The following is a 24,611-nucleotide window of genomic DNA, read 5'->3' on the forward strand; positions in this document are numbered from 1 at the left end:
CGTACAGTCACGTCGCGAATTATTGCCTCACACTCAACAGATGCAGCCACCCACACAAGCGCATGTACACCGCAAGAAACGGTAAATGAGAAATATAAATAACGAATTTATTTTAAATACCTTACATATGTTACGTAACAGAGGTTTTCTTGTTACTGCTGTTACGATTTACATCGTCGAACAAGGTACTTGACTTGTTTCAGACTATTTTCTTTTGGTGTATTGAAATGAGAAAGGCCCCTCATTTTAGCTTCCGTTAATGTTCTGCGCATGTTTGCCAAAATTTTGCACTTGTCCTAAGCATAGTAACCGTGTGATTGCTATTCGCCGATTCTGTGCGCCTGTTACTGCGATTTCGAAACATGTTCCCTTTGATGTGTTTGATGAGTGTCAGATAAGGCACTGGACGGACAGATTCGTAGTGGAATTGAAAACGTATGCTGTGAAAATAGGTTTTACACTAACAAGTGTAGTTGCTTTCGTTACTATACTAATGAATGATTTTAATAAGATGGTTTTTGTAAAGGTAAAATATTTGTATCCTTAGATAATATGTTTTAAATTCGATTATTTAATGCAATGGGCTAACGCAATTGGTATTCAATAGCCTCCCCTTCGTTTACTCGAGAGCTTGCTGACTAGTTAAAGGAACTTAAGTCCCACAGCTATTCCCCTTAAACGGGGCACATAGTTCTTTGTCTTCGGATGCAAACAGTCGGGACCACGGGGCGTATGTTTGTTGTGTGCGCAGTGATAACATGATTAGAGCTTTCAGCCCGGCAATGAATGCACCTGCATTGTCGTGGCCCCAGAGATCCAGGTAAATATGTATTTAGCAAGTACTGCTGCTTCTACGGATTCACCTGACGTATAGAGACAGAAATCATGGAGATAACTCACACACACACACATTTGTACATCTCCGCGCGTTCGTTCATTCATGTAATTTCGCTTTTAGTTTTTCCTTTTTCCTATAGTTTGATCTTCACTTCTCGTCCACCCCTCGGCTGGCTGTTAAAATTAAAGATAATTATGATTACCAACAGACAGAAGCAGCAGCAGCAGCAGCAGCAGCCGAGGCAGTCGCACTTGAAGTTGCCAAGCAGAAATCATTCATGCAGGCAGACCCACACAGATACGGATGCGAGTATCTTTGAGATACAGATACGCATCGGACAGCAGAGGGCCAAAATAAAGTAAAAAACGCACTAACTGTTCTTTGGCTGAAAATTTCGACTAAAAGATACCTAAGTCAGCCTGTAGTCAGCGATGTTATTCATTTTTTAACCTTTATTTTTATAACTGAATAATATCTAATTTTGCAATTCAGTTTATTTCAACTCCATATAGATGGAAATACAAGATTAAATTTTAGAATCTGGGTGTGTAATATACCCCACACCAAACACAAAACAATGGGTACAACGACGGATGGCCGACTGAGAGACAGCTTCAGTTCACAAATGATTATGATAAAAAACACAGCCACAAGAACGACAACTCTGGAACAGGTAAAGAACATCCATCGTTGTGTTTTATATGTTTTGTTGTGCCCTTTGTTGTTGCGTGGTTTTTCTTTTCTTTTTGTTTTTTAGTACTATACGCATATAAATAAATTGAAAACAAGAGGGAATAGGAAGCTATGTATCTACAATATACCCTGTAAACAGTTTAAAAATGTTGTACTTTGTAGTAGATATTCTAAGAACACACTGTGTTTATAGTAAACTGAATGCCAATAAAAAATGTATTTTAATCTGAGATATATTATCCTCGAAATTCCTTTTACAGGGTAGCAAGCGATCGAAAGAAAGGCTGGAGGAACAGCGGTTTGAAGGGCATCGAGGGTAAAGAGGCTTAGACAGGCTCACATGCTGATGAACCGGCGCTGATAGTGAAACTCCGACGAAAAAGGGGCGTGGCCCTGTAGGGGCGCTCGTTCAAAAATGCACAGGAAAATATTATGCATTACAATATGAAATATTACAGCATATATGTATGTATGTATGTTGCTCATACCCTTCGAAGCAGTTTTGTTTGCCCTAAAATAGTGAAACATTCTGAGCATATAAACAATTTCAGTGCACTCAAATACTTAAACGATAACGCCACAGGCGCAATGAAATTTTCGGCTGGTGGAAGAAATTAAGACAAATCAAACAGGTTTCTCGCCGGTCCTGTTCCGCCCCCCCTCCCTACCTACCCCCTGCTCCTTCCAGCTCTTCAAACGACTCACCGCCAAAAAGGTAGAAGGTATAGTATATACTATACATCAGGTAGGAGACGCGATGTTACCAACGACGACGAAGGAAAATGATTTCGTAATTAGAAAATTAACAAGTCATTTCTCAATTGCGCAGGGGATGGAAAAAAGCCCGTGTGAAAATGAGTGTAAAGGAAAACGACCCTCGGGAATGTCGGTTATTACATAGCGGAATAAACCCCTTTTTCCGGCTAACCGCAGATAAATCAAGGCAAAAACAAAGCTTGGCTGACAGGACGGCGAGCCCGCAGATGATAACACTAGAAATGCGTCATAATCCAGCATTTGGGGTAGGCGAAGAAAGCGAGGGGCGCTGCACGTGTTAGGGACCAGGACCTCCAGGACCTCATGATTTGCCACGATTATAATCGACGGAGTAAACACGGGGCAGGTGGGTTGGGAAGACATGTAAACTAGATACGAAACTATGGGAAATGCGTCGGGGAAATTGAAATGGAAATTGAAATGAAAATGGTGCTGAAAGGAACTTCAGATGTCATTGGATTTAAGGCCCTTCGACATTGACGACTTGGGGAAAGTAATTACAAATCTTAGGCAAATAGGTTTTCATACGCAAACGGATGAGAGATTAACTAGTTTGCCAACTGTTAAAATCAAAATGCATTCAATCAAAGGAAAGACGATTACGAAACGAGCTGAATTTTAACGATATTTGTGCTTTAATTGTGTTTTCCAATCACGTATTTCCTCATTTTTATTGCGATTTGTGTGCCTATTCCAATCGAATCCTTCTGCTGACCCTTTTATACATTTACTATAATTTAGCCTCGAGTCTCGCAGAAAAAAGAGCAACATCAAAGCGGATTCCTTTCGGCTGTGATTAATGATCCGCACCGCATCAGCTGTCAATTGGCCATCAAATGGCCCACCGAGAGCCAGAAAAAAATAAAAAACAGGCGGCCCACTTGTCAACCCATTTCAGAGTTCCCCTCCTGAAATCCGCTGATGCATCCAACATAAATATGCATGAAATCTGTGCAAAAAGAGAAGAATAAGAACTCTGTTCCTTCGGGCCGAGGTCTGCATTAATGCAATATTCCCCACTCTATCGGTTATTTCATTTTCATTTTTTTTTCGCCTCAAAACCTGACAAAGGTCCAGGGACAGACGAGGATCCCTATATTTCAGAAATGACCACACACAGGGAAATGCCCAAAGGTTCTGTAAGCGGCATTCGCCCTCGGTCAAAGGTTTATGCGGGCTGGTAACCAATGGATGGATGGTCTCTCAAAGACCCCGCCCCAAAACTTTCAACACGGCCATCAAGTGGGCCATAAAAAATGCTTCTAGACTCACGCATAAAATTTTCAATTAATTGGCCTAGGGAAGTTGGGGAAACTGTCGGGAGATATGTCACCTTACTTTTCGAATCGAACGCTAATTAAAAACCCATGAAAACTGTGATCCACAAGGGTGGGGGACTTTGATGTCCGCTTATTAACGCGGTCAGGTTTTAAATGATTTTCTCTTATTTAAAAAAAGAGGGTAACTTCGGACGAATGGGTTATACTAAGTGGGTCTATTTCCAAGTTTTCGATAGTTTACCAAAAAATGACCCACAAGTGACCTTATTATCAACTATAAGTTTCTGATTTTTAAGTGGAATTAAGTGGCAAACTTGAAAATGTCTGAATAAATTCCTAGGGTAGTGTACCAGGTACCACAGCGTCTGTAGAACACCAGCAGTTATTCTTTTTTTTCGACTTCTTTTGGGCCGAAGAGAACGGCAGGCGCCCTGTCATAATTATGGGCAAATGAAATGATTGAAGTGCCGGGCCTGCATTTGCATAATGAAGTCGTTGGGGTCACCACTTCACTTCAGATCACTCTGGATCACTTTGGAACACTTTGGAGCACTTTGAAACTCTTCGGCCCACTTCACGACGCCACACAGAGCGCTGTTCTTATCGCCGCCCCACTCTAAGAAATGATGTTCCTCCTTCTCCTCGAACCCAAACAGATCTGACCTTATTATGATCATTGTTATTACTATTACTCGTCGAATGCTAAGTTGTCCCAGAATGTTTGATTTGATTTTATGCATTTTTAACGGGGTTTTCCCAGAAATCGTCTCTGTTTTTACAATTCATATGAAAAGTGTTATAAATATGTATGTATATTGGAAATGGAAAAGGGGTAGGGGCTGATCCATCGGCAGAAGCTTTCCAAGTCGTGAGCGAAAGTGAAAATAATCGTTAATTGATAAAGGCGCTAAGACGTTGTCTATGGAATTGTGAAACCTTGGTTTCTATATGGATAGGGTTCCAACATCAGTTTCAAGTTTACTTGTTAAGAAAAAAGAAGTTAATGGCACCATTCAATAGTTATCATCAAATTGGTAATAACTTGCAGGCCATTATGATCCTTCACGTTTAAAACTTGATGATTTTTCAAGGCCTTGATTCTTAGTATGCAGCTATCCTTAGAACAATCGATCGAGAATTAAAACGATCTGCTGATCGCATCAACAGGAAATCGAATGCAATTAAATGAGAATCGATCGATGGAAAAGTCTCGCATCCACTCGACCAATATGAGTTTGCATTGCACGAGCTGAAATGGGTGCACAGGGAAAAAAACCTCATGAAAATGTTTAATTTTCAGTGATTTATTTATGAAAGTATTGATTTATCTAATAATCATATGGATTTATACACTTCTTTAGCTTCAAACAATATAGCTAATGTATATATTCATTAGTCTAATCACTGTTTTGTTCAGTGTAAAAAGCTTGAGTACGAAGCCGACTGGAACGCGTTACCCATTGATACGTTTTCGAAACGGAATTGCTTTTCTTGCCTTGCCTTCGCTTAATGAAAATTTGTTTTCGGGCTGGATTGTTTGTTTTCCCGGCACCAAAACACACACCACAAATTGCCAGAAGCGCGAAGATCAGAACGGAACCGAACCAAAAAAAAAAAGAAAATAATAATAAGGAATGAAGGAAAATTCAAAAATATTACAGAGACGGCCACTGAGCGTGGGGAAAATGCAATTCGAATTCCATTGGACATGGAGATGCAGCGATGGATCTGCAGATCTAATTCAATTAAGATCCATAGATCCACAGATCCATAGGCGATCCTCTGCGTTAACTGGCGCCCTCGATACTGTGGCCTTTCAGCTCTTTCCGGACTTCAAATGTGGCCGCATTTTAATTTCGTTTAATTATCATTAATAAAACGCTGATGAAAGTCGAGTGGCGCAGACCAGATATGGATTGGCTTATAACTATCAGTAGCTCGTGGCTAAAAGTTAGAAAACGGATAATACAGTGCAATTATTAACATCACGTTTGCCCTCATCTTGCTTTGCTTTGTTATTATTAGCTTTTAGAATAACATAACCACATAACCAGTTAGCCAAATGGAAATCCAACTGGCTTTCACAAATGCATAATATTCAAGTGTCTCCCACCTGCATCTGTGGCCATTTATTAGGTGCTCCACTACCGCTGGCAGAACCCATTCATCTCGCAGCTTGATTCCCTCTTTTCTTTCCCGGCTTGTAGGTGTTAATTCCGCCGAGACCCTGACGAGGGCACACAGTACCTTCATTAGCGACCAGGCCAGGCCAGACCAGGCTAGACCAGACTAGACCTCCCACCACCTCCTCGTCGATTTGCCGGCATTGTCCTCCGCACGACTCTCTTTTCACACCTTTCCCGGGAATAATCCACATGGGGAGAACCGGGGAATCGGAGAATCGGAGAACTAGGCAACTGGAGAACGCAGAGACTAGAGCAGACAATGACAACAAATGAAATCCATACATAATCATAATACATAATACATAATAATGAGCACAATGCGGCCAGAAGTCCCCCTGCCCCTGCCGCCAAAAAACTCTTCCATTCATATTCTAATGGGCCACTTAAGATGCACAAGCGAAAAAAGAGGAAAACATATATATATATATTTCTATATGCGGTGGAAACCGATCTCCAGACAATGGAGATGGAGTAACCCAAATATTTTCCACATTAAGCTTAAGTAGCTTTGCTCATTAAGATAACAAAAATCGATGTGCGGTACGGAAAGTATCGGCGTTTAATTGCTGCTCTCTGGATTATGTAATGTCTGGCCAATGGATACCCCCCCGTAAATCCCCGGGGAATCCCATTGCCACTAGCCGATTCCCTATTCCCATTCCCGCGGGCAAGGTGTGCGAGTGCTCCACTTTTTAAATGGGTCAGCCTGCCAGAAAATCTCATCCGCAGAGCATCTGATCAATATCAGAAATCCCATTAAAAGCGCTTGCGAAATCATTATCCAGCTCCAGAAGAGAAGAAAACCAGAAAACCGGGAACAAAATCGAGTGGAGTGGAGTGGAGTGGAGTTTTGTTGGAGGTGCAAGTTATAGATATAGGGCATGGGGATATGAAAACAGGCGCCGCCGTCTGGCCGCTTGAAAATGTTGCAATATTTTTGGTAATTGCCGGCACATGAAATACCAAATGGTTGGGTTAATGGAAATAAATAAAAACAGAATGGGCATTCTCCCAATGGAATTTGAATGAATAGGAGCACGACCATTAAATAATATATGTATGCATAATTAGAGCAGGAAAACGAAAATATATCCAACTAATATGTATTCTGTGGATAACATATGTGTGTACCATAAGGATTCACTTCCAGAAGTTTCCCTTAAAACGGAACAAAGCCCTGTGTTCCTTAGAACAATTTACCACCACCCACATCCATTTTCCAAGTCCGGAGCTTAGGCTGCCTATTGCATTCGCAGTCAGCTTTTGAATCGCTTTTCCTGTCTGTGCTAACCTGTTGAGGCCTGACAATTTAAATGGCAAGTGGCTTAAACTAACGAGCGGTGGAAAAACCAGAGGCAATGGCAAATTTTCCAGGCACGTGGACGCATCTGAAGAAAAACGCCCGGATAGCCGAAGACAAGACAGCGCTCGGCATTCACGTGTAAGTCTACCACTAAGCCGGAAAATCTCTGGACGTCTCCTTCGTTTCCTGGAGGAAAAACCCACTGGCCCAGCTTGTTCCTTCTCAGTTTCCCAGTTTCCCTAGTTGCCCAGTTTCTCAGTTTCCGAACCGAAGGCGAACTTCAACGTCGCCCGCCGGACAACATGAAGTCAATTCAATTAAAAGCTCGTGTTTCATTTTGATTCTACTACCCAGCGGTCGGTATCTGCCGAAATGTGGGCGGGGCAGTGGGCGGTGGGCGGTGGGTAGTGGGCGTCTAATGGGTGGGGCACTGTGCGGTGGGCTGTTGTGCCGTCCAGGGGACAATGCAAAAATCCGAAACAAATATTGCGGCTGCTGTGGCAATGTCAATGAAATAATAAGCGCACAATAAACAACGACAAATTGCTCTTTTACGCAATAAATGAAAAACAACTATGCACTGCAAAAAACAGCAACTAGATCTAGACTATGACCTTTAATTAAAGAAAGTGCTTGAACTTAAAGTTACTAAGTGGTAATGCATCTTTAAAGATACTATCTTCAATGAGGATACCTGTTAAATAAGCTTCTTTAATCTTTTGGCTACGTATACTTATAATAACTTAGCGATTATACTGTTAGAAATTTGCATATAATTATGGTAGTTATTATTTAAATCTAAATTTTAGATTATTTCTCGCAGTGCAACGACCTATCCTGGCCACATGGACACGAAGAGCACACACACGTTGTCGAGACACGTTTCATGCTGATATCACCCGCTTTGCCGCCTGCTGCACGGAATCCAAAATCGGGCAAATGACGCAGGATTCAGTTCCTGCCACTGATAACAGCATTTGATTCAGCCAATTGGGGAGCTTATTTGCTGCAAGCGTAGGATGATTCACGGGACAGATTCTGAGTATCGACGGATGACACATGGGAGTCAATGGGGCAAATCATCATGATGCACTAAACGATGGCCAATTACCTCATGGGATATTCCACTGCCAATCACACTAGTTCAATTTTAATTTTAATCACATGAGAACATAATTTCAATAGCCAAATCGGTTATCTGCATATAGTGCCAATAATTTCATAGCACTCAAGTGTACCGCGTGAGTCCATAAATTATTACGGGGCGCCAAAGTAAACAAATTAAGGAGAAATATGTATATAGCCATTCTTAAATCAGTAAATTGCCTTTGAATTTTAGAACTGCTTTCGAATTGTATTTATTTATAAGCTTTTGTTCATGCCCACATGATTTGTTCCATAAATCAAAATACTAAGCTAGCAAATTTAATGTACATGCGAATGAAATTTTAAGGGGAGCACAAGAATGCAGTACATTCGCAAGTGCTGACAGCTCCTGGGCGAGGGATTAACAATCCAGCGTAGCATCGAGAATAAAAATAATAATTATGGCAAAACAGGCGACATCAACAACAGTATTCATCCCATACCCTCTTCCCCACATATTTGCAGATACAGTTAGACGAATTTTAAGGGAATGTTGCAATACTTTTTATATGAAATTAATTTGTTGCATTTCTAGTTTACTCCCTCTCTCATTTTTAATACATTCCCTAGCACGACATCCAAATTTTAAACGTATTTCCCCCGGTAGCAAGGTTACACTGCACCTTGCGTTCCTATTCAGTGTGACCAATTCTGCAAGCGAAGCATGCTAATTTTCTCGTTGTGTACAAATGCCTCCACATCTATGTATATCCCCACATGCATAATAATGCACGCACCAACTGGGACCGAGTTGGAAACAGCATTTGGCATTTGGCAGTGAAGACGGTGGATAGAGATTGCCGATCTGAGGATGGAGGTTGCAAGTATATATGGGGATGGATGGCAGTGACCGACCCGCAGACGGTCCGCAGATTTCTTCTTTTCTCGGCGCTGGCGCGCTTTGATTTTGCCTGCTGCTCGTTTTCTGCTAAAGTTCAATGCGCCCCCTGACAGGCCCCTGCGCGCCCTTTTGCAATGCCTGTTCAGTTCCGCATAGTTATGCCTCGGTCGGCTGCTCATTGGTTGGATAGCGGCTGGGGTATATCAGTTCGAAGCGACTGAAGCGAGCAAAGTTTAAAATTATATGTAAGTACAGAAAGCTACAGTCCATATTATGTTTACACCTTAGATGTCATATAGCTTATTTCCGCAACCTGCAAGGTCATACTGTAAGAAAGCATCACATATATAAGTGTGACCAGCCGAACAAACAAAGCAATATCCATTCTGCGCGGTGTGACACAGTCGACTCCCTTTCGCGATCCCTTTTTTCGCCGTTTGTTTGCTCGGCGGTGTCACAGCAGGTTGGCTGGTGGCTCCGGCTTATCAGCTCTGTGTTGCTGTGGTCTGGATGATTTCTGATTTCTGTTCTCCGGAAGGGGGCGGAGGAGGAGGCCAAGGGGCGGTAGGTGCCACATGCAATTGTCGGCCGACACGCCTTGCGGTAATTATGTAAATTACCTATCAACAAGCCAAACAGCAACAGCAACAAAGCCAATTGCCGCAGTGACGACAACTTATCAAGCCAACTTCGGTTGCTTTTCGCGGCCCGCGGTATTGAAAACTTAGATAAATCTCACTCTCCTCTTGGCCGAATGAGAAAAACTGGTAAGGGGGAGGGGAAAAAAACAACACAAAACAAAATTATGAGTATGCATCGTTCATGTCCGAGAGTATCTGGCATTCAAATCGCCAAATTGGCAACACAACAAAAACTGGCCAAAACAAAAACATTTTCTTTGCCCAAGGCAAAAATAAAAGGTAAAAGAGAAGGTCGAGGAAAATCCAAAAACAGCAATGCACAAAACTTATAAAGCCAGACAGAGATGCGAGCAGATCATGTGAAAAAAAGTTATATACATATATTTATAGGTACCCAATATAATCCAAACAAATTCCTGGGGTCTGGAAAATCTTGAACGTCTTCCTCTTCGCCGTATCGATAAACAAAATATTCTAATGGTGAAAATTTCGCTGAAAATGTTCGATTAATTAGAGATCAAAGCGATGGGCCATACCGAATTCGAAATGTCTTTGAAGCACGCAAGCCGGGCTCATCCACCGATCCATTGACCAACTTAGAGCCGTCTCTCCAGATCCCTCCTCACCCTCATTTTCCCTCATTTCATCGATACTCTCCTATACTCGTAGAGACTGCCCCTTTCATCTGGGTCTTTATCATCTCCTAACGAGGCGTGAAATTGTTCATGTTAACTAATTGGTCCTGACGGTCAACGGACAGTGTGAAGAGCATTGATCGACCACAGTGATCTCGAAAAGTATGCAGACCATCTGGGAAATTTGCGTTCAGTGAAATTGCCTGGCAATCTAGGGAAGTCTCAATAAGGTGCCAAGTTAGAGATTAGCTTATATCCAAGATCATCGGAAAAGATATAGTAATAGATATTTGCTTTATCCCTTGCTAGATTAGTTTCCATTTTTAGATCCACCGTAATTGCTCAAAGCCAAAGTAAGCCGATTGTGATATACGGATATTTGGGTGGGGGAAATCGCACTTAAATGTCGACAGCTGCTCGTAATACAATCAACGATTCGGAAAATCTGCTTCACATTGAGCAATGACAACTCTGCCTCAGTTCTTCAACTTACATTATTTATTTTGAGTTCGGGTTGTTGTTTTAACGGAACTTGGCCTAGGCTAAGATGGTTGATTGTTGGCCCGTCTAGGGTTACATCTACACCCAACTGAGGGTTAAGGTGCGGGCGATTGAAAAGCCGGAGGGGCGGGGACTTAACACCTGGGTGGCCAGCCTGAAACCAACGTGTGTGGCTGCCGCACAGGTAAAAGGAGACAATTAATTTCATCTTTCGATTGAAAATCAACGCGCAGCATCAATAAAAAAAAACGTAAGCAGGAAAACGCTTGAAACTTGAGTGTGATCAGCTCGGTCGGTTCGATAGTGTCGGGAAAATACTGTGAGAAAATCAAGACCACCTTTTGATAGTTCGAAGAAATATGAACAACAGGCATGTAACCTTGAAATGTATCGCATTTAATAAAAAATATGTTTATCTATATATTTTTGCTAGTCAAATCTTATAATTTTCGACACAACTGTTTGAACATCTTTGCAGTCTAAGTTTTCTTTTCTAGCAGATGGTGATTCATGATGTTTAAAAATCGGAAAGCTAATTCCCAGCCAAAGGAGAAATATCCCTTGTATCTGGCATATTTTTGCGCATTCACACTTTATGGGTGCCCAAGCAATAACAATAACAATTTCCTGGTAAACACAAGTCCCGGTTCGGAAATCGTTAAATGTATTATTATTTATGGGCCATCGGTGGGATATCGATGTTTACAGTAGTGATATCAATATTTGGCGAAAATTTCGGGGGTGCGGTGTGCGGAAATCAATCTGTTCAGTTGAAAACCCATATATCGTGCAGCCAAACCGCAGATATATGGCCTGCCAGCTTTACCCTTTTTGACTTTTCCAACCCCCTTAATTTCTCAGTTACCCCTCGGAAAAAAGTCCCGATGCAAATGCAACCCTCGTGCGGGTCCTGCAATGAAATAATTTCGTGTAATCCGGTGCGCGTGCTCTCAATTATTGTGAGGCGATTTCGAGAGTGAGGATGGGTAAGTCCCCGGTGGAAAGGGGGTTTTTTCAGCAATCAGAAGCGGGGAGGGGAAATATTCATCAGGGTTTGCATTCTCGGAACGAGGAGGCCCAAAGGATTTAGTTGCATACACTTTTCTTCTTAGGCGTTCCCTTAGTTACAGTGCAAAGAATGTGCTTAGATTGTAAAGTAAATCCAAATTAAGAAAAATCATTAATGGAAAAATAACCAATGCATTGCAATGGTTCAGAACCACAAAGCTGCTTAAAAGTATGCAACAAAATATAATGAAATCGAGCGAATTCCGAAGTATGGCTTTAACATGGTATATAAATATCAGAAATATATATTTATTTATATGTGTTTGTTTACCTAATATCCTAATTGAGCGTGCAATGGAAATCAATAAACTTTTAAAACCACACAGATGCTTAAAAGTGTGCAAGGATATATGTTGAATGCATAACATTTCTCCATTACATTACCTTTATATTTACCGTCAAACCTTTAGTGATTCCCATGGCAGGGCATTTAGCTGTCGGTGTTTTAACACCCTGAACTTTGGGCTCGAGTTATTGTTTTCCCTTCGCCATTGAGACACACACACACAAACACATACACTCATACAGTCGTCTTGAGCAATGGAAAATTCATATTCATATTTGCGTAGATGTAAGTGAGTTGGCGCATATATCATTCGTGTTGCCTGCACTTTGAGCTGTTTGAGCAGTCGGGAAATTCTATGGGCACTTTCAATGGAAACGCAAAAGTGAAATTTCCTGCTCTTAATTACGTTCTATTTTTGGCCACCGAACGGAGGAGCGGAGCAAACAAAACAATTCAGACAGGACAAAGGCGAAATTCTCCTCTGGCAAATCGCATTTCATGCCATCTGATTACGCCTTTCGAATCGTATTTTTGTGTTTTATTTTTTTTGCCCAGGTATTCTTCGGCAAGCTTTTCGACTTTTAAGCCCTCAAACATGTGAGCAGGATTTTAAGTCGGCGTTCGGAAAATAATTTCCCGTTTCGGCCAACTCTGATGTGTGCCGCAATTTTGTATGCCTGAGTATTTGCCTTTTTTTTTTTTTTTTTTAACCCAACAAGCGACAAAAATATGACCGAAAATGAAGTAAGAATATGCTTGCCTCGGTAGTATTCGTATAACAAAAGGTATTGCTGCATCTGGATAAATCCTGCATTCAGGATTAATTTCAGTTTCTGGCTAAAGCTACTTACCAATTCTGGTAAGCCCTGGCCACTGGCGAAAGCTTGGGCACTTCATTTGCGCATTTGATAGAGGTGATTAAATAGAATTGGTATTTTTAGAATTCAAGGAAATGCATTGCGTTTGCGATTAAGTTTAAGTTTTCGCCACAACAAAGCATAGTTAGTTAAGTTCTTACATTAATTTAATTAATGTATGCAGTCCTGTCAATGCGACCATTACAGTTCCCTAAAAAAATCAGCACAGTAGCAGCTGTCTGGGTCTGTATTTAAATCTGGATCTGAATCCGAATCTGGATCTGAATCACTGGCACAAGTGGGCACAGCTTACAAGAACAGCGAACCCCGAGGAGAAATAAAAAACTAAAAAACCAAAACCCCGACACCGATCCACCGCGTCTCGCGATTCAGAAAAGATCGTGTTACAGGCGTGCTTTTGACGCGTTTCAAAAACAAGATGGAAAAAAAAAAAATAAAAAACAACTCTGAAGAGGGAAGCAGAACTTGAGCGATTAAAAGGGTTTCGGATTGGGGATTGAAGAACACACGTCCAAGTTCAAAGGCATTAATCTGCATATGAGCGAGTAAGGCACGAGCAGCTGGAATCCATCATCGATTGGTTGCAATATCGATTAAGAGAAGCCAACGAAAACAAATGCGCCAATCGAATTAAACAAAATAAAATTAATGCGTTTTAAGAACCCTATTTGGTAAACAATAAACGCAGGGCAAATGGTTCAAGAATTTTCGCAGGTTAAAGGACATTAAACTTTCGGAATTTACCCGTCTATTTGAATGAGATTTCCGGTATGATTAAAAAAAATGTACAATGAAGCACGAAGTGGCAAGCACGTGCGACAAGGAAAAACTCACAAAGATTTTCAGATGCAAATGTGTAGCTTTAAAACTATATATATATATACAATCTTTAAGTTATTAAAATGTATTGAATTACAACTTGTTCTTTGTTGCAAACTAATATAAAAATAGTAAAAACATACTCGTAGCATTTTTCTTTTCTCGCTAAATTTGTAAGCGAATTTTAAATAAATTTCCTGCACATTCTGAGTAAATTTGTATTATTTAAATTTTCGCTTTTACTTTTTCCTTGACATTGCCCTGCTTCAGTAATTTGTTGGCTTCATTGTGCTTGAGCTATTCTTCAATTTTCTTTTTGTGCAGATCCTTCCACTTTGTTTTTGCATTTTGTTTGTTTCGTTTGTGCTCCTTTGTTGTTTGAGCTTTCTACATTTTGCTATACTTGGCCCATGCCTTCAGTTTGGTTTTGCTTTTTTCTGCCATGACGCACATACAAAACAAATAAGAGAAATAAGTAGTAAAGGTTAGACCTCAAAACGTACAGTCTATTGAGTACCCTCTCCAAATATTTAGTGATGGGTAATTAATCCAAAACAACCGTTAGCCTCTGCAATGAATTTCATTTAATACCTCTCAATATTTAACCGGTAGTTATGGTCATTATTGAATTGTCTTGGAATAACTTAAGAATTCTATATTGGCTACAAGAGATTCACCTGCAATTTTATTTGCAAACCTCTCGTTAAAGTGACGGTTAACTCTAGCAAAGGGTATGGCAATGGCATAATAAAGGAACCAAAGTGGAACCGACTGCAAAACTGCTGTCGGGAGCTGCTGTTTCTGTTGTTAATTCATGGAAATTTATGTTTTAATGGCAACAACAACTGAAACTGCGAACTGCAAGCGCAGGCAAATTGCGAGCGTCGGCGGCGGCTGCGCTTTTTGGTTTCTCATTAAAAGCGAATTTGCCTGGGCGACAATAATAGCAACTCGGTACAAAAACGCCGCACTGACCAACTGAACAACTGAGCGACTGAACAACTGAACAACTAAACTGTGTTAAATAAGCACCAGCAGCCAGGTTGTTGTGGTTGCCATAGTTGTCGTCTGAGAATGCGGGCGGAAGAGTCAGGGCGTCGAGGAAGTGCAGCGGGGAGTCGGAGGTGGATATGGTGAGGGGGGAAGGGGTCTGCAATGCGTGGGCAGCGACACCGAAACCAAGAGCGAAACCGAAAGTGCAACTTGCAGCGTGCAACTTGCCACCACAAGAAAAATCGACTTCGATGCACATACCCACTCGACTACAGTCTTCATTCTTTTCGTTTCTCGATTATAAACATTTAAAATAAAAATAAAAATATTTTAAAGGGATTGTTTTTGCTTTAAAAAGTGGAACTTCAATAAATGCATATTCCAATATATAGTTATACACGTTACTCATTAAAAAAACATCTTTCTTAATTTTTTTTTCCTAGTTTCCACCGATATTCCATAGAATATTCAAATCTTTCACTCGACTATATCAATTTCTCTGATTTAATTACTCTAAGTCTTTTTTGTTAACATATAAAATTTGAATTATTTTAAATGTCTTTAGCTTGCAGCAAACAGATATTCCAATGTAAATACCCAGTAAATTATGTTGCAATCGCTTTTTCTTCACACAAAATACACATAAATCGCGTTTGTTGTTGGACAGCTCGTGCAGTTTATGGAGGCCCCACTGTATGTAGTTTTTTGGCCTGGGCGGGCCAGCAGCACAAGTTGCAAAGAGCTTTATGACACCTGGCATGCAATTACATGGACATTCCATTCTCGCCCCCAACACCCCTCCCACCCACAACGAGCCGCAATCAATTATGCAATATATGCACATAGACACTATATTATGTGCAGTCCCGATAAATGGGTTATGTGTGCTGCTCAATATTTTGTGGGCCGATTTCATCCGGTTGAAATTTCAGCAGAGTAACCAGTAAATGTTCTCGCCAAGGATAGCTAAGTGGAATTGAGATTAGTTCGGGGCGTTTACCGATTAATCAGGCTGAATGTATTTATTATAATTGCCTGCCAAGCAATTGATCTCGTTAAATGCCAAGCACTTTGGCAATATACTATCTTGTATGCTAAGGTGTATATGTTATGGAATATTTATAGGTAAACGGCACATTAAATGGCTTTAGCCTTTAAAGGATCTTTGTTTCACTGCGATTTTCCTTTCTTTCTGCTGGCAATCCATCTGAAAACCCTGACTAAAGCTATTATCTTTAGCTTTTGCGCTGGAGGGACTGCATTCGCTGCGCTGCAACAAAGTAAGGCCAAGTAGGAACCTGAACGTGGTATCTCAGTTCTAATAAGCAGGAAATAGTCGCCTGTCTGCGGCTCGCTTCTTATTTTCCTACATGTGCTGCTGATCTGGATGCACTTGGAAAATGAAACTAGATCTTTATTGCTTATCTTATGGCCATTGAGCCATAAATTCATATATTTAATAATAAGCGAATCAGCTTTAGGTTTTGCCATTCCCACCATAGAGTATTATTAAAAGTTTGGCTTATTTATGTTTCAGTTTCCTTTTGTATGCCAATTAATCAACTGTTCTATATCTTCCTTGTTATGAAATTTTCGATTGTAATTTGTGGCTGTGTGATATTGCTGCGGGATCTCGTCTGGAGCCTGTCTGTCATCGTTGGTCGCTGCTGACCAGACATCCAGCCATCCAGTCATCCAGCCAGCCATCCAGCCATCCGTCCATCTGTCCGGCGCTCGTCTGCTTCCGGCTCAAATGCTCCAGGCCACGCCCAGGCTCACGGCTCGGACATAAATCATGTTGTTGACCAACAACGGCAGCCGCGGCCCACTGTCATCAGCATTCAGCATTTGGCCACGTTAAGATGGAAAAGCAACAGCTTTGCGCAAAAAAGCAACAACAGATGCGTGCCAAAAACGTTTTGTGCCACAAAATGCTGGCCATACGCTTTTTGGTTAGACACATTCGTCGCGCACTGCCACATGATTTTTTTTTTTTTTGTTGTCCATTTTGTTGCACATTTTTTCGCAGTTTATTTTCAACTATTTCAAGTCAATCCAGTTGCTGACAGTCGAACACAAAAACTTAATTAAGCATCAGAGTGGGGCACACAAAAAAGTCAATGAGAAAAAAAAAAAAATAATCGAAAAAGAGGGAAACGAGAGCGGGAATCATCGATCGGCACTTGCTTGGCCCAGTTAGCCGCTCGGATTCTAATTCCAATTTCGATTCTGAGGCGAAAATAATGCGGCTGGGTCAACGGTGCGTATGCGCAATGCGGCACAAGTGACTGGCCGCCGGCCAATTGGTGGAAAATGGGGTTATGTTTGGGTTGAGGGGGAGTACTTGCAGCGAGTATCTGACGCATACTTGCCGCTTTAATCTCAGGCAAGTGATCTGCAGCATGCAACCGGCGACGACAGACGACTTTGCCGCAACTTAATTTAATTTTCCTTGTTTTTTTCCTGTTTTTTTTTTTTTTGGCTATTTTTTTGTGATTTGCATCACGTAAAGTGGAACAACTAAATGAGGCGACGGTAGGGAGAAGGGGCTAAGACAATTGGCCAACTATTTGGCGGCTTTAATTGGCTTGCACAATGCCAGCGAAAAAGTCACACGACACCAAAAAAATGATGCTTCAAAATGATACAAAAAAGTTCAACAAAATAAATTGACGCCGATTTAAACAACCATGAAATTATAAGAGTTCACTTTAAAATACTAAATCAAAATTAGAGTACGTTTTTAGAATATAAAATGTTATATTATACTAAACTTAAAAACAATGCAAAGAAAGTTTTTGTATTTAAGTACGTAAAGCCGATGAATAAACTTTATTTTTTTTAACGGAAATGAATAACATTATAGTTGAAAAAAAATACCTTTTCAGGCTCCACTGTGTGCAACCAGCAGTCGTAAATCTGGTGGCAGCCACAAGTTGCGGCCCGGCTTAATGGTGTCAACACCGAAAACCAATTGGCAAATGTAGATCTCGTGGCGCCCAGCCACGCCCCCCGGCCGTCCCGCGCCCCAGCGACAATTGTCCAAGATGAGTGAGGAAGCAAAAAGAGGAGGGGGTAAAATTTATGGCTTTCAATTGGCATTGACAGCGATAATTGGCCGCGTGTGCCGAACTAAGCCAAGTCAACACGGAGCCAGAAAAGAGGGTTACCAAGTTGGCAAAAAAAACGCACACACTCGTCGGTCATAGGAGAGGGGAGAGTGGAGAGGGGGGGTCCAGAGTGCCGACATATTGACAGCACGCGGGCAGAAGTAGCAACAGCCGCAGCAGCGACTAAATAATGTCCAATATATATTCGGCCATTAATCATCTTGGCCATGGCCTACAAAAGTAATGTATTTAAAACAGCCACAAAAAGCAGCGGCTACTTTCCTTGCAGCGCCAAAGAATCGCTGGCGAAATTTATGGCTGCAGATAATTAAATCTGGATCTTAATCTAAATGGGAATGGCTAAGAAACTTACAATCAAGTAACCAAGTAAAGACGAGCAAGCAATATATATATTATGCATTGCATTTTTGTTTGAATAAAAAGGTAATTAAACAACTCACTTTGCCAACCGATTTGCAAATATTCATGGGAGACCACAAAAAGTAGAATGCAAGCAATGCCTTTGATTTAATGTTAAATTGAGTTAACTAACTATTTTAACAGAATTTGCATTCAAAATTAAAATGAGTTTATTTGCTAGCTGAAGTAATTAAACAATGAAGTCTGCAAACCGATTGTGGAAAAATGCAGATATTTCCAGAAAACCGCAAAACAAACGAAATTTTTCAGTAGAACCCACAAACACGATGTCTTAATACACTGAAAGAAACAGAAAACTTATTTCAAACAGTTTTGAAATCTCACACGTAACCCGGCGAAATATGCAATCAATCTTAAGTGGGGTTTTTTTCAATCACTTTTTCATATCTCACCATTCAAATTAAACGATGGCACTTTGTCGCTGTTTATCTGCAAATTTTTTGTTTGTTTGCAGTAGTGGTAGTAGTTTTTTCCCCCAGTGAGTACAACAGTACGTATGAGCATTGTCTGCGTTGTTTGTTATAATTTCAGATAAGTTGAGATTGCCGATTGTCGGTTACATTGTTTTCTTGTTGCGGTTGTTATTATGCAAATTTTGGCTAACAACCGCTTTCAAAAATGGGCGACCATAGTCTTTGGGGAGGGGGGTTTGAATTTTAATTAACGTTGCGCATACGCCGCGTGGTACACCCTGCAACTGCCATCCTAGGTGTGTTCGATGCCGTTGGGCAAAAAAGTATGCCAAGTAAATACTGTTTTCAAAACGAAATAATGAGCACACTTTTTTTCGGCGTTTTCTGTTTGTTACTTGCTTGGTTGCTGCTCTTTTTTTAAGCTGCCTTTTTTGTGTGCTTAGATGCAGGCAAAGTCTAAACACTTTCACTAAAAATCCACCAAAGGCTACACGAATTTCGTGTCGTACATGACAAACTCTCGACTCGATTTGGTGGGCATGCAGAGGGGTTGCGAGGGGGTGGGGGCAGTGGGTGGGAGGACAGCTATGTAAGTGGCTTAAACAGCCTATGGATGAGCCATCCTATACTCTTGGTAACGATTCCGTGCAAATAAGTTACTCACTTAATATTTATTTGTAAAAAGTTAAGGCCTTACCAATAGTCATAAATGTAAAAAAAAATATCTAAAAATATTTAATATAATAGTAGTGCTAATAACGTTTATAGGATTTAATCTATAATATTTATTAAATATTTATAAGGCCTTATTTGCACTTAATGAAGAAGAACATAATATTTTCCGAAAATATCCATAATATGTGGAAAAACCAATGGCACTGCTAAGCCAAGTCGTTAGAAGCAATCCCCCATATCACTCATTGCCCAATTCCATGTGCCTCCAAGTACTTAACCCCACAAAATGCCGACAGACTTGGACACCCCCAATACCACATAATTCCGCCGCAGACCAGAGCCAGATATCCGCTGTAAAATATCGACAACTATGACCACAGAAATGGCTGTGGCAGTGCTTGTATGTATGTATGGTGGAAAGAAGAGACTCACTGGCGACATTGATTAACGAGTGCTTAGTTAAAGCGGCACTCAAACACGCGCTGCTAATGCCGCAGATGCCAGCAATAATAGTTGCAGCAACAACGCAGCAGCAGCCGCAGCAGCAGCAACAACGCAGCAACAACGCAGCAGCAACATCAACAAACAAAAGTCAACAACAAGCGCGCACAATGAACGGGGAAATAAGCGACAACAAAAGTGCAATCATAATTCTCTCCGTTTTATTCGTCTTCAGATTTTTATGATGAATAATTGAATGGAATCTAGGAATAAGTTTGAAGTGGGGAGCACTATTTATTGCCATTTTCGCCATGCATCTGTGCAAATACTTTGAAATATGTTTATTAATTGCCAAGTGAACACCCTTCAACCCGCCGTTAATTTCAAGTTAGTCTGTTGCTCTTGGTATATATGCAAATATATATATATATATTTAAACATATTTGAGGGGTATATGCGACTGGGCAATGACCTGGAATGCCCTAGTACGCGAATATGCAGCTGTGATCGAATGGTAATGGTAGGGCGCTTAAGTAGCAATATATTTTAAAACAACAAAGTTATTTAACAATATTGCTAACGATTTAAGTGCCAAGACTAGTACATGGATAACTAAATATATATATAATTATAAAATGATTTAAATTAGACAACAAATTTAGCTTACAATAGTACAATCCTGAGACTATGATATATGTGCTCTTTATTTATTTATTGTTTGTTGAGGCCATAAAATTAAGTTATGCATTTATTGTTGCTGAACTTCTGCAAAAGTTGCCTTTGAATTTTTTCTCTTACTTTATGACTGAGTGCACCTGTTTATTCAATTGAATTGTTGCTACGCACTCAAATTGAAATTTTCATTAAATATTTTAGCTTGTTAAGTAATCTCCCAATTAGGTTTTCCTAATAATCATGTCTATTATTGGGCAATGACATATTTTCTACCATTGTTAATCTATTTATTTACATTCTAAAACAACATACTTACTCCCAGCTGAACTTTGATCTTGTCGCATTACTTAATTAAATCAAATGAATCGGTTATTTATTTACCAGTCCGATTGTTCTATCAGCTTTGCCCTTTTTCACTTCGTTTTAATCTCATATAAATAGATTTTATTTTTGGCAGTGGCTCTTTTTTTTTTATTTCGGTCTAGAATAACTACAAATCACACTATTAGTGAGTCACGCTGGCCAACAACAAATTACGCACAGAAATAGCTTAAACATTTGGAGGAATATAGGGGGCATACCGTATATACTGTGTATACTTCGTATGATTCATTTGGCCAGCAGCTGGTATGAAATTGTAAATTTGTTTCAAAATTGCGTTGGCCAAGAGGACAGTCATCTTGAGCCCAAATAGCTCTCTATAGAATAAATCAACTAGAACATTCAATCATTCAATCAATTGTTTGCCGCTTGCTAGTTGCGATTATTCATTACATTTTTTCGACTTTTTTCTATTGACTCGGAAAATTACAAAGCACTTAAATTTTATTGAAAAAAATACTTTCCTAACAATATCATTTTCATTGGATTCAAACTATATAACTATATTATGCATTTTAGTCTTATTCTTTCACTTTTACTACTTTCTTTAACTATTCATTTTAGTTTTGATAAAAAAATTTATTTTAATAAATACATTTAATTGCTCCATTCTGGCTTACCCCTTTACACAATTATGATTTCTAATTTTCAATTAATTCTGCGATTTTTGTTTACCCACATTTTAGTAGCACAACTCCAGCGGCATGTTGATGGGGCAGACCCAAATTGCTGTGACGTCTGAGCAACTGCTGCTGCTGCTGCGGCGGTCCATCCAAAGCGGATTTAATCAGTTGAAAGGCCATTACACGCACTTAATTCCAGGCCTAATTCACAATAGCATCACCTAAGTCCCGACACAATCATAACCCGATAGAGTCTCTAAGGCAAAGTTGTGCTGCTCGACACAAAAACATTTAGCCCAAAAAGCCCCGTGAAAATGTAAAGTATTTCGGGGCAAACGAGAACACAAAGCCCGCGTTTTTGGCACACACGAAAAAAAAAGCATGCGGCATCCACGACAAGATCGATTCTACTGAAACCGCATCCATGAATCCATCGCCATGGCGAACGTGAATGGAACGGAACGTGGAGCCCGAAGCGCAGCGCAACCGAAGTGGGCAAAAAGCCGAAAAAAGCGCTGGAAAAAATACGAGAAAAATTGAAATCGAACAAAACGAGACTGTAAACTCTGTAGACTGGAGCCAGCGGAGCAAATAAAAAAAACCGAAAAAAAATGAGAAAAAGCGGGACCGCAAAAGCGGACTCATGGATCGTATCGCTGGGGCCGATTCGAATGGGGTACGCTCGTTGTTCGTTGATACGATGATGCTGATGCTGATGCTCGCTCTGCATGCAAAGCCGCTGATAAAAATATATAGAAATGGGTGGAAAAAAGGGGGGCGTTGCTGCTTTCCGTCCAGGGGAGCGATAAGCCGAATGGGGAATAAGTGGAAAAGTTGGATTGGGAATGTGAGTGGCGCCATCAATGGGCAGGTGGGCAAATCTGAGTGGCGTCACCTGGCGAGTTTCTTAAGTTTCTGCTAGCGCCACCTAGTGTTCGGGGGGAAACGTGAGACATCTAGCGGCAATTTCTCATTTTACATGGAGCGCTTTTTAAAATATACACGAATATGTAGATAAAAGATTTCCCAGTTTAATGTTCTAAATTTCCCAAGGTCTTTGTAAAACACAATTCTTTTTAGCTTTAAAAAATACTAAGGCTAATTGTTATTTAGACCTAGCTGAAATTCGCTTCTTATTTACGCTGTTAAAAATATGTATATCTATAAAAAGGGCTATGATTTTAAGGCCTAAGTATTTAGATTTAGATTTAGCAGCATGCAGTCAATGAGCAGAATGAGCAGGCTCGATACAATTTTAAAGGTGATTGTACTTTTTCGTATCACTCAATAGCTCCACCTATGTTCAAATAAGGAGCAATAGTAAACTGAATTCGAAGAAGCGCCACCTTTGGAGTTCTTCTATTAAATTCAAATGAATTTATAACAGTTATCTTTCTTACACGAACAGTTCTTAAATCCATAAATGTCTAAAAAATTATCTTGAATGAACTTTTCCTGGTTTTTCTTGTATACTTTTATATGCATATGCAAATTGGGTAAGCATTTATTCATCGAACTTGAATTAAAAAATTAACGTCATGTTCGATAACCTTTTATATAAGGCTTTACAAGCAAGTGAAGCCATATAAACTTAAATATAAATGTAGGGAAATCAGAGAGAGAGTAACTAACTAAGGGTAAATAACTTCGATTTTTAGCTCCACGCTTAGCACAAAAAAGTTTTTTTTTTGGCTAATGGGAAATATTTGTCTTTGTAGCAAGGAAATATAAAAGAGCTTTAACTTTTATTGACGAACTCACCCGATAAGCCCGTATCATTGATGCTGGACGTTGAGGTGGAGAAACCCGGTAGCTTCCGCCATCCTTTGCGACTCCAGAAGCTCCTTGCCTTCGATTCCGTGGCGGTGGTCTGTACCGTTTGGATGCCATTGCCGCCTGCAATCCGGTGATTGGGCCCCGGATCCTCGGCGGCTCGTATCCTGGCGCAGCTGAGTATCCTGCGACCACAGGAGGCTCGCGTAAGGAAGCTGCTCCCGCTCTGGCCACCACCACCAGTCATTCCAGCCTCATCGTATACAGTGGCCGCTCGCTGGAACGAACGACAGCTTTGAGTGCCCACGGTGGGCGTTTGGCGGGCGCACTTGATGTGCTGCGTTTTGCTCAGACGAAGGCTGCCAATGTAACTGGCACCGCTGCTGCCGCTGAAACCACTGTCCAAGTCGCCGCATGTGGAGGTCAGCAGCTGCTCCACTCCACCGCCAGGACAGCCAGGCGCTGCTTTGGTCCTTTTCCCCGCCTCACCGCCGCTATCACAGATGTTGTCCGCCGAGGCGGAGGTCAGTCGGGCCAAGATCGTGGGCGGTTGGCCACTGGCTGCCGTTACACTCACACTGGGCTGCGGTGGAGTGGCCTCAGCTCCGCCAGATCCCCCCGATCCTGCCCCCTGCGGCTGCTGGTCTATGGACTTGGGCGGACTCTCCGGCATCAGCATGGCCTCCACACTCAAATTGAGCTCGCCCAATATCTTGTGGTGTCTGTTCTGCACTCGACGCAGCTCCTCCTCCACCAGCGTCTGATTGAGCGAGCCAGCCGAATGGGAGCCCACTGTACTGCGCAGATGGTGCCCGCTGCTGGTCTGCAGGGCAGCCGCGTTGATCTCCTCGTAGAAGTTCTCGCTCTGACCCATGCCCGATTTGGTGGTCAACTTGTGGTAACGCGTTTGGTAGGACTGCAAGGTGGCCGGGCTCACCAGCTGTTTGTTCTTCTTGCCCTTTGAGAGCAGCGCTCGAATGGAGTTCGGTGGTGGTTCGGCCGTTGGGGAGGATGATGAGGTGGTGTCCACCACCGACGAGACTCCTCCAGCACCTCCTCCTCCTCCTCCGCCGCCTGAGGAAACCGCACCCGGTACGTTGGAGTGTCTCATGGCGGCACCAGGTTCGTAGTAGGCATACGAGTAGTCATGATGCAGGTGAACTATAAAAGAGGATTAAAAATATTAATATTTAA

The 24,611-nt window shown here is 41.2% G+C and overlaps 1 protein-coding gene across 2 annotated transcripts in view; it reads right to left on the reverse strand.

The window, feature by feature from the left end:
• Positions 1-24,611, reverse strand: part of LOC6726285 (rho guanine nucleotide exchange factor 10) — a 104,691-nt gene that overhangs the window by 53,290 nt on the left and 26,790 nt on the right. Inside the window, exon 4 of one of the 2 annotated variants that reach the window (XM_016174104.3) lies at positions 23,406-24,578. In XM_016174104.3, coding sequence (XP_016039786.1) covers positions 23,406-24,578 — 1,173 coding nt within the window. Of the gene's footprint in view, positions 1-21,700; positions 22,071-23,405; positions 24,579-24,611 lie in introns of those variants that run through there. The other variant, XM_039297948.2, reaches the window with a different exon arrangement.

The sequence above is a fragment of the Drosophila simulans genome, chromosome X (genome assembly GCF_016746395.2).
Source record: "Drosophila simulans strain w501 chromosome X, Prin_Dsim_3.1, whole genome shotgun sequence".
Lineage (NCBI taxonomy): Eukaryota > Metazoa > Arthropoda > Insecta > Diptera > Drosophilidae > Drosophila > Drosophila simulans.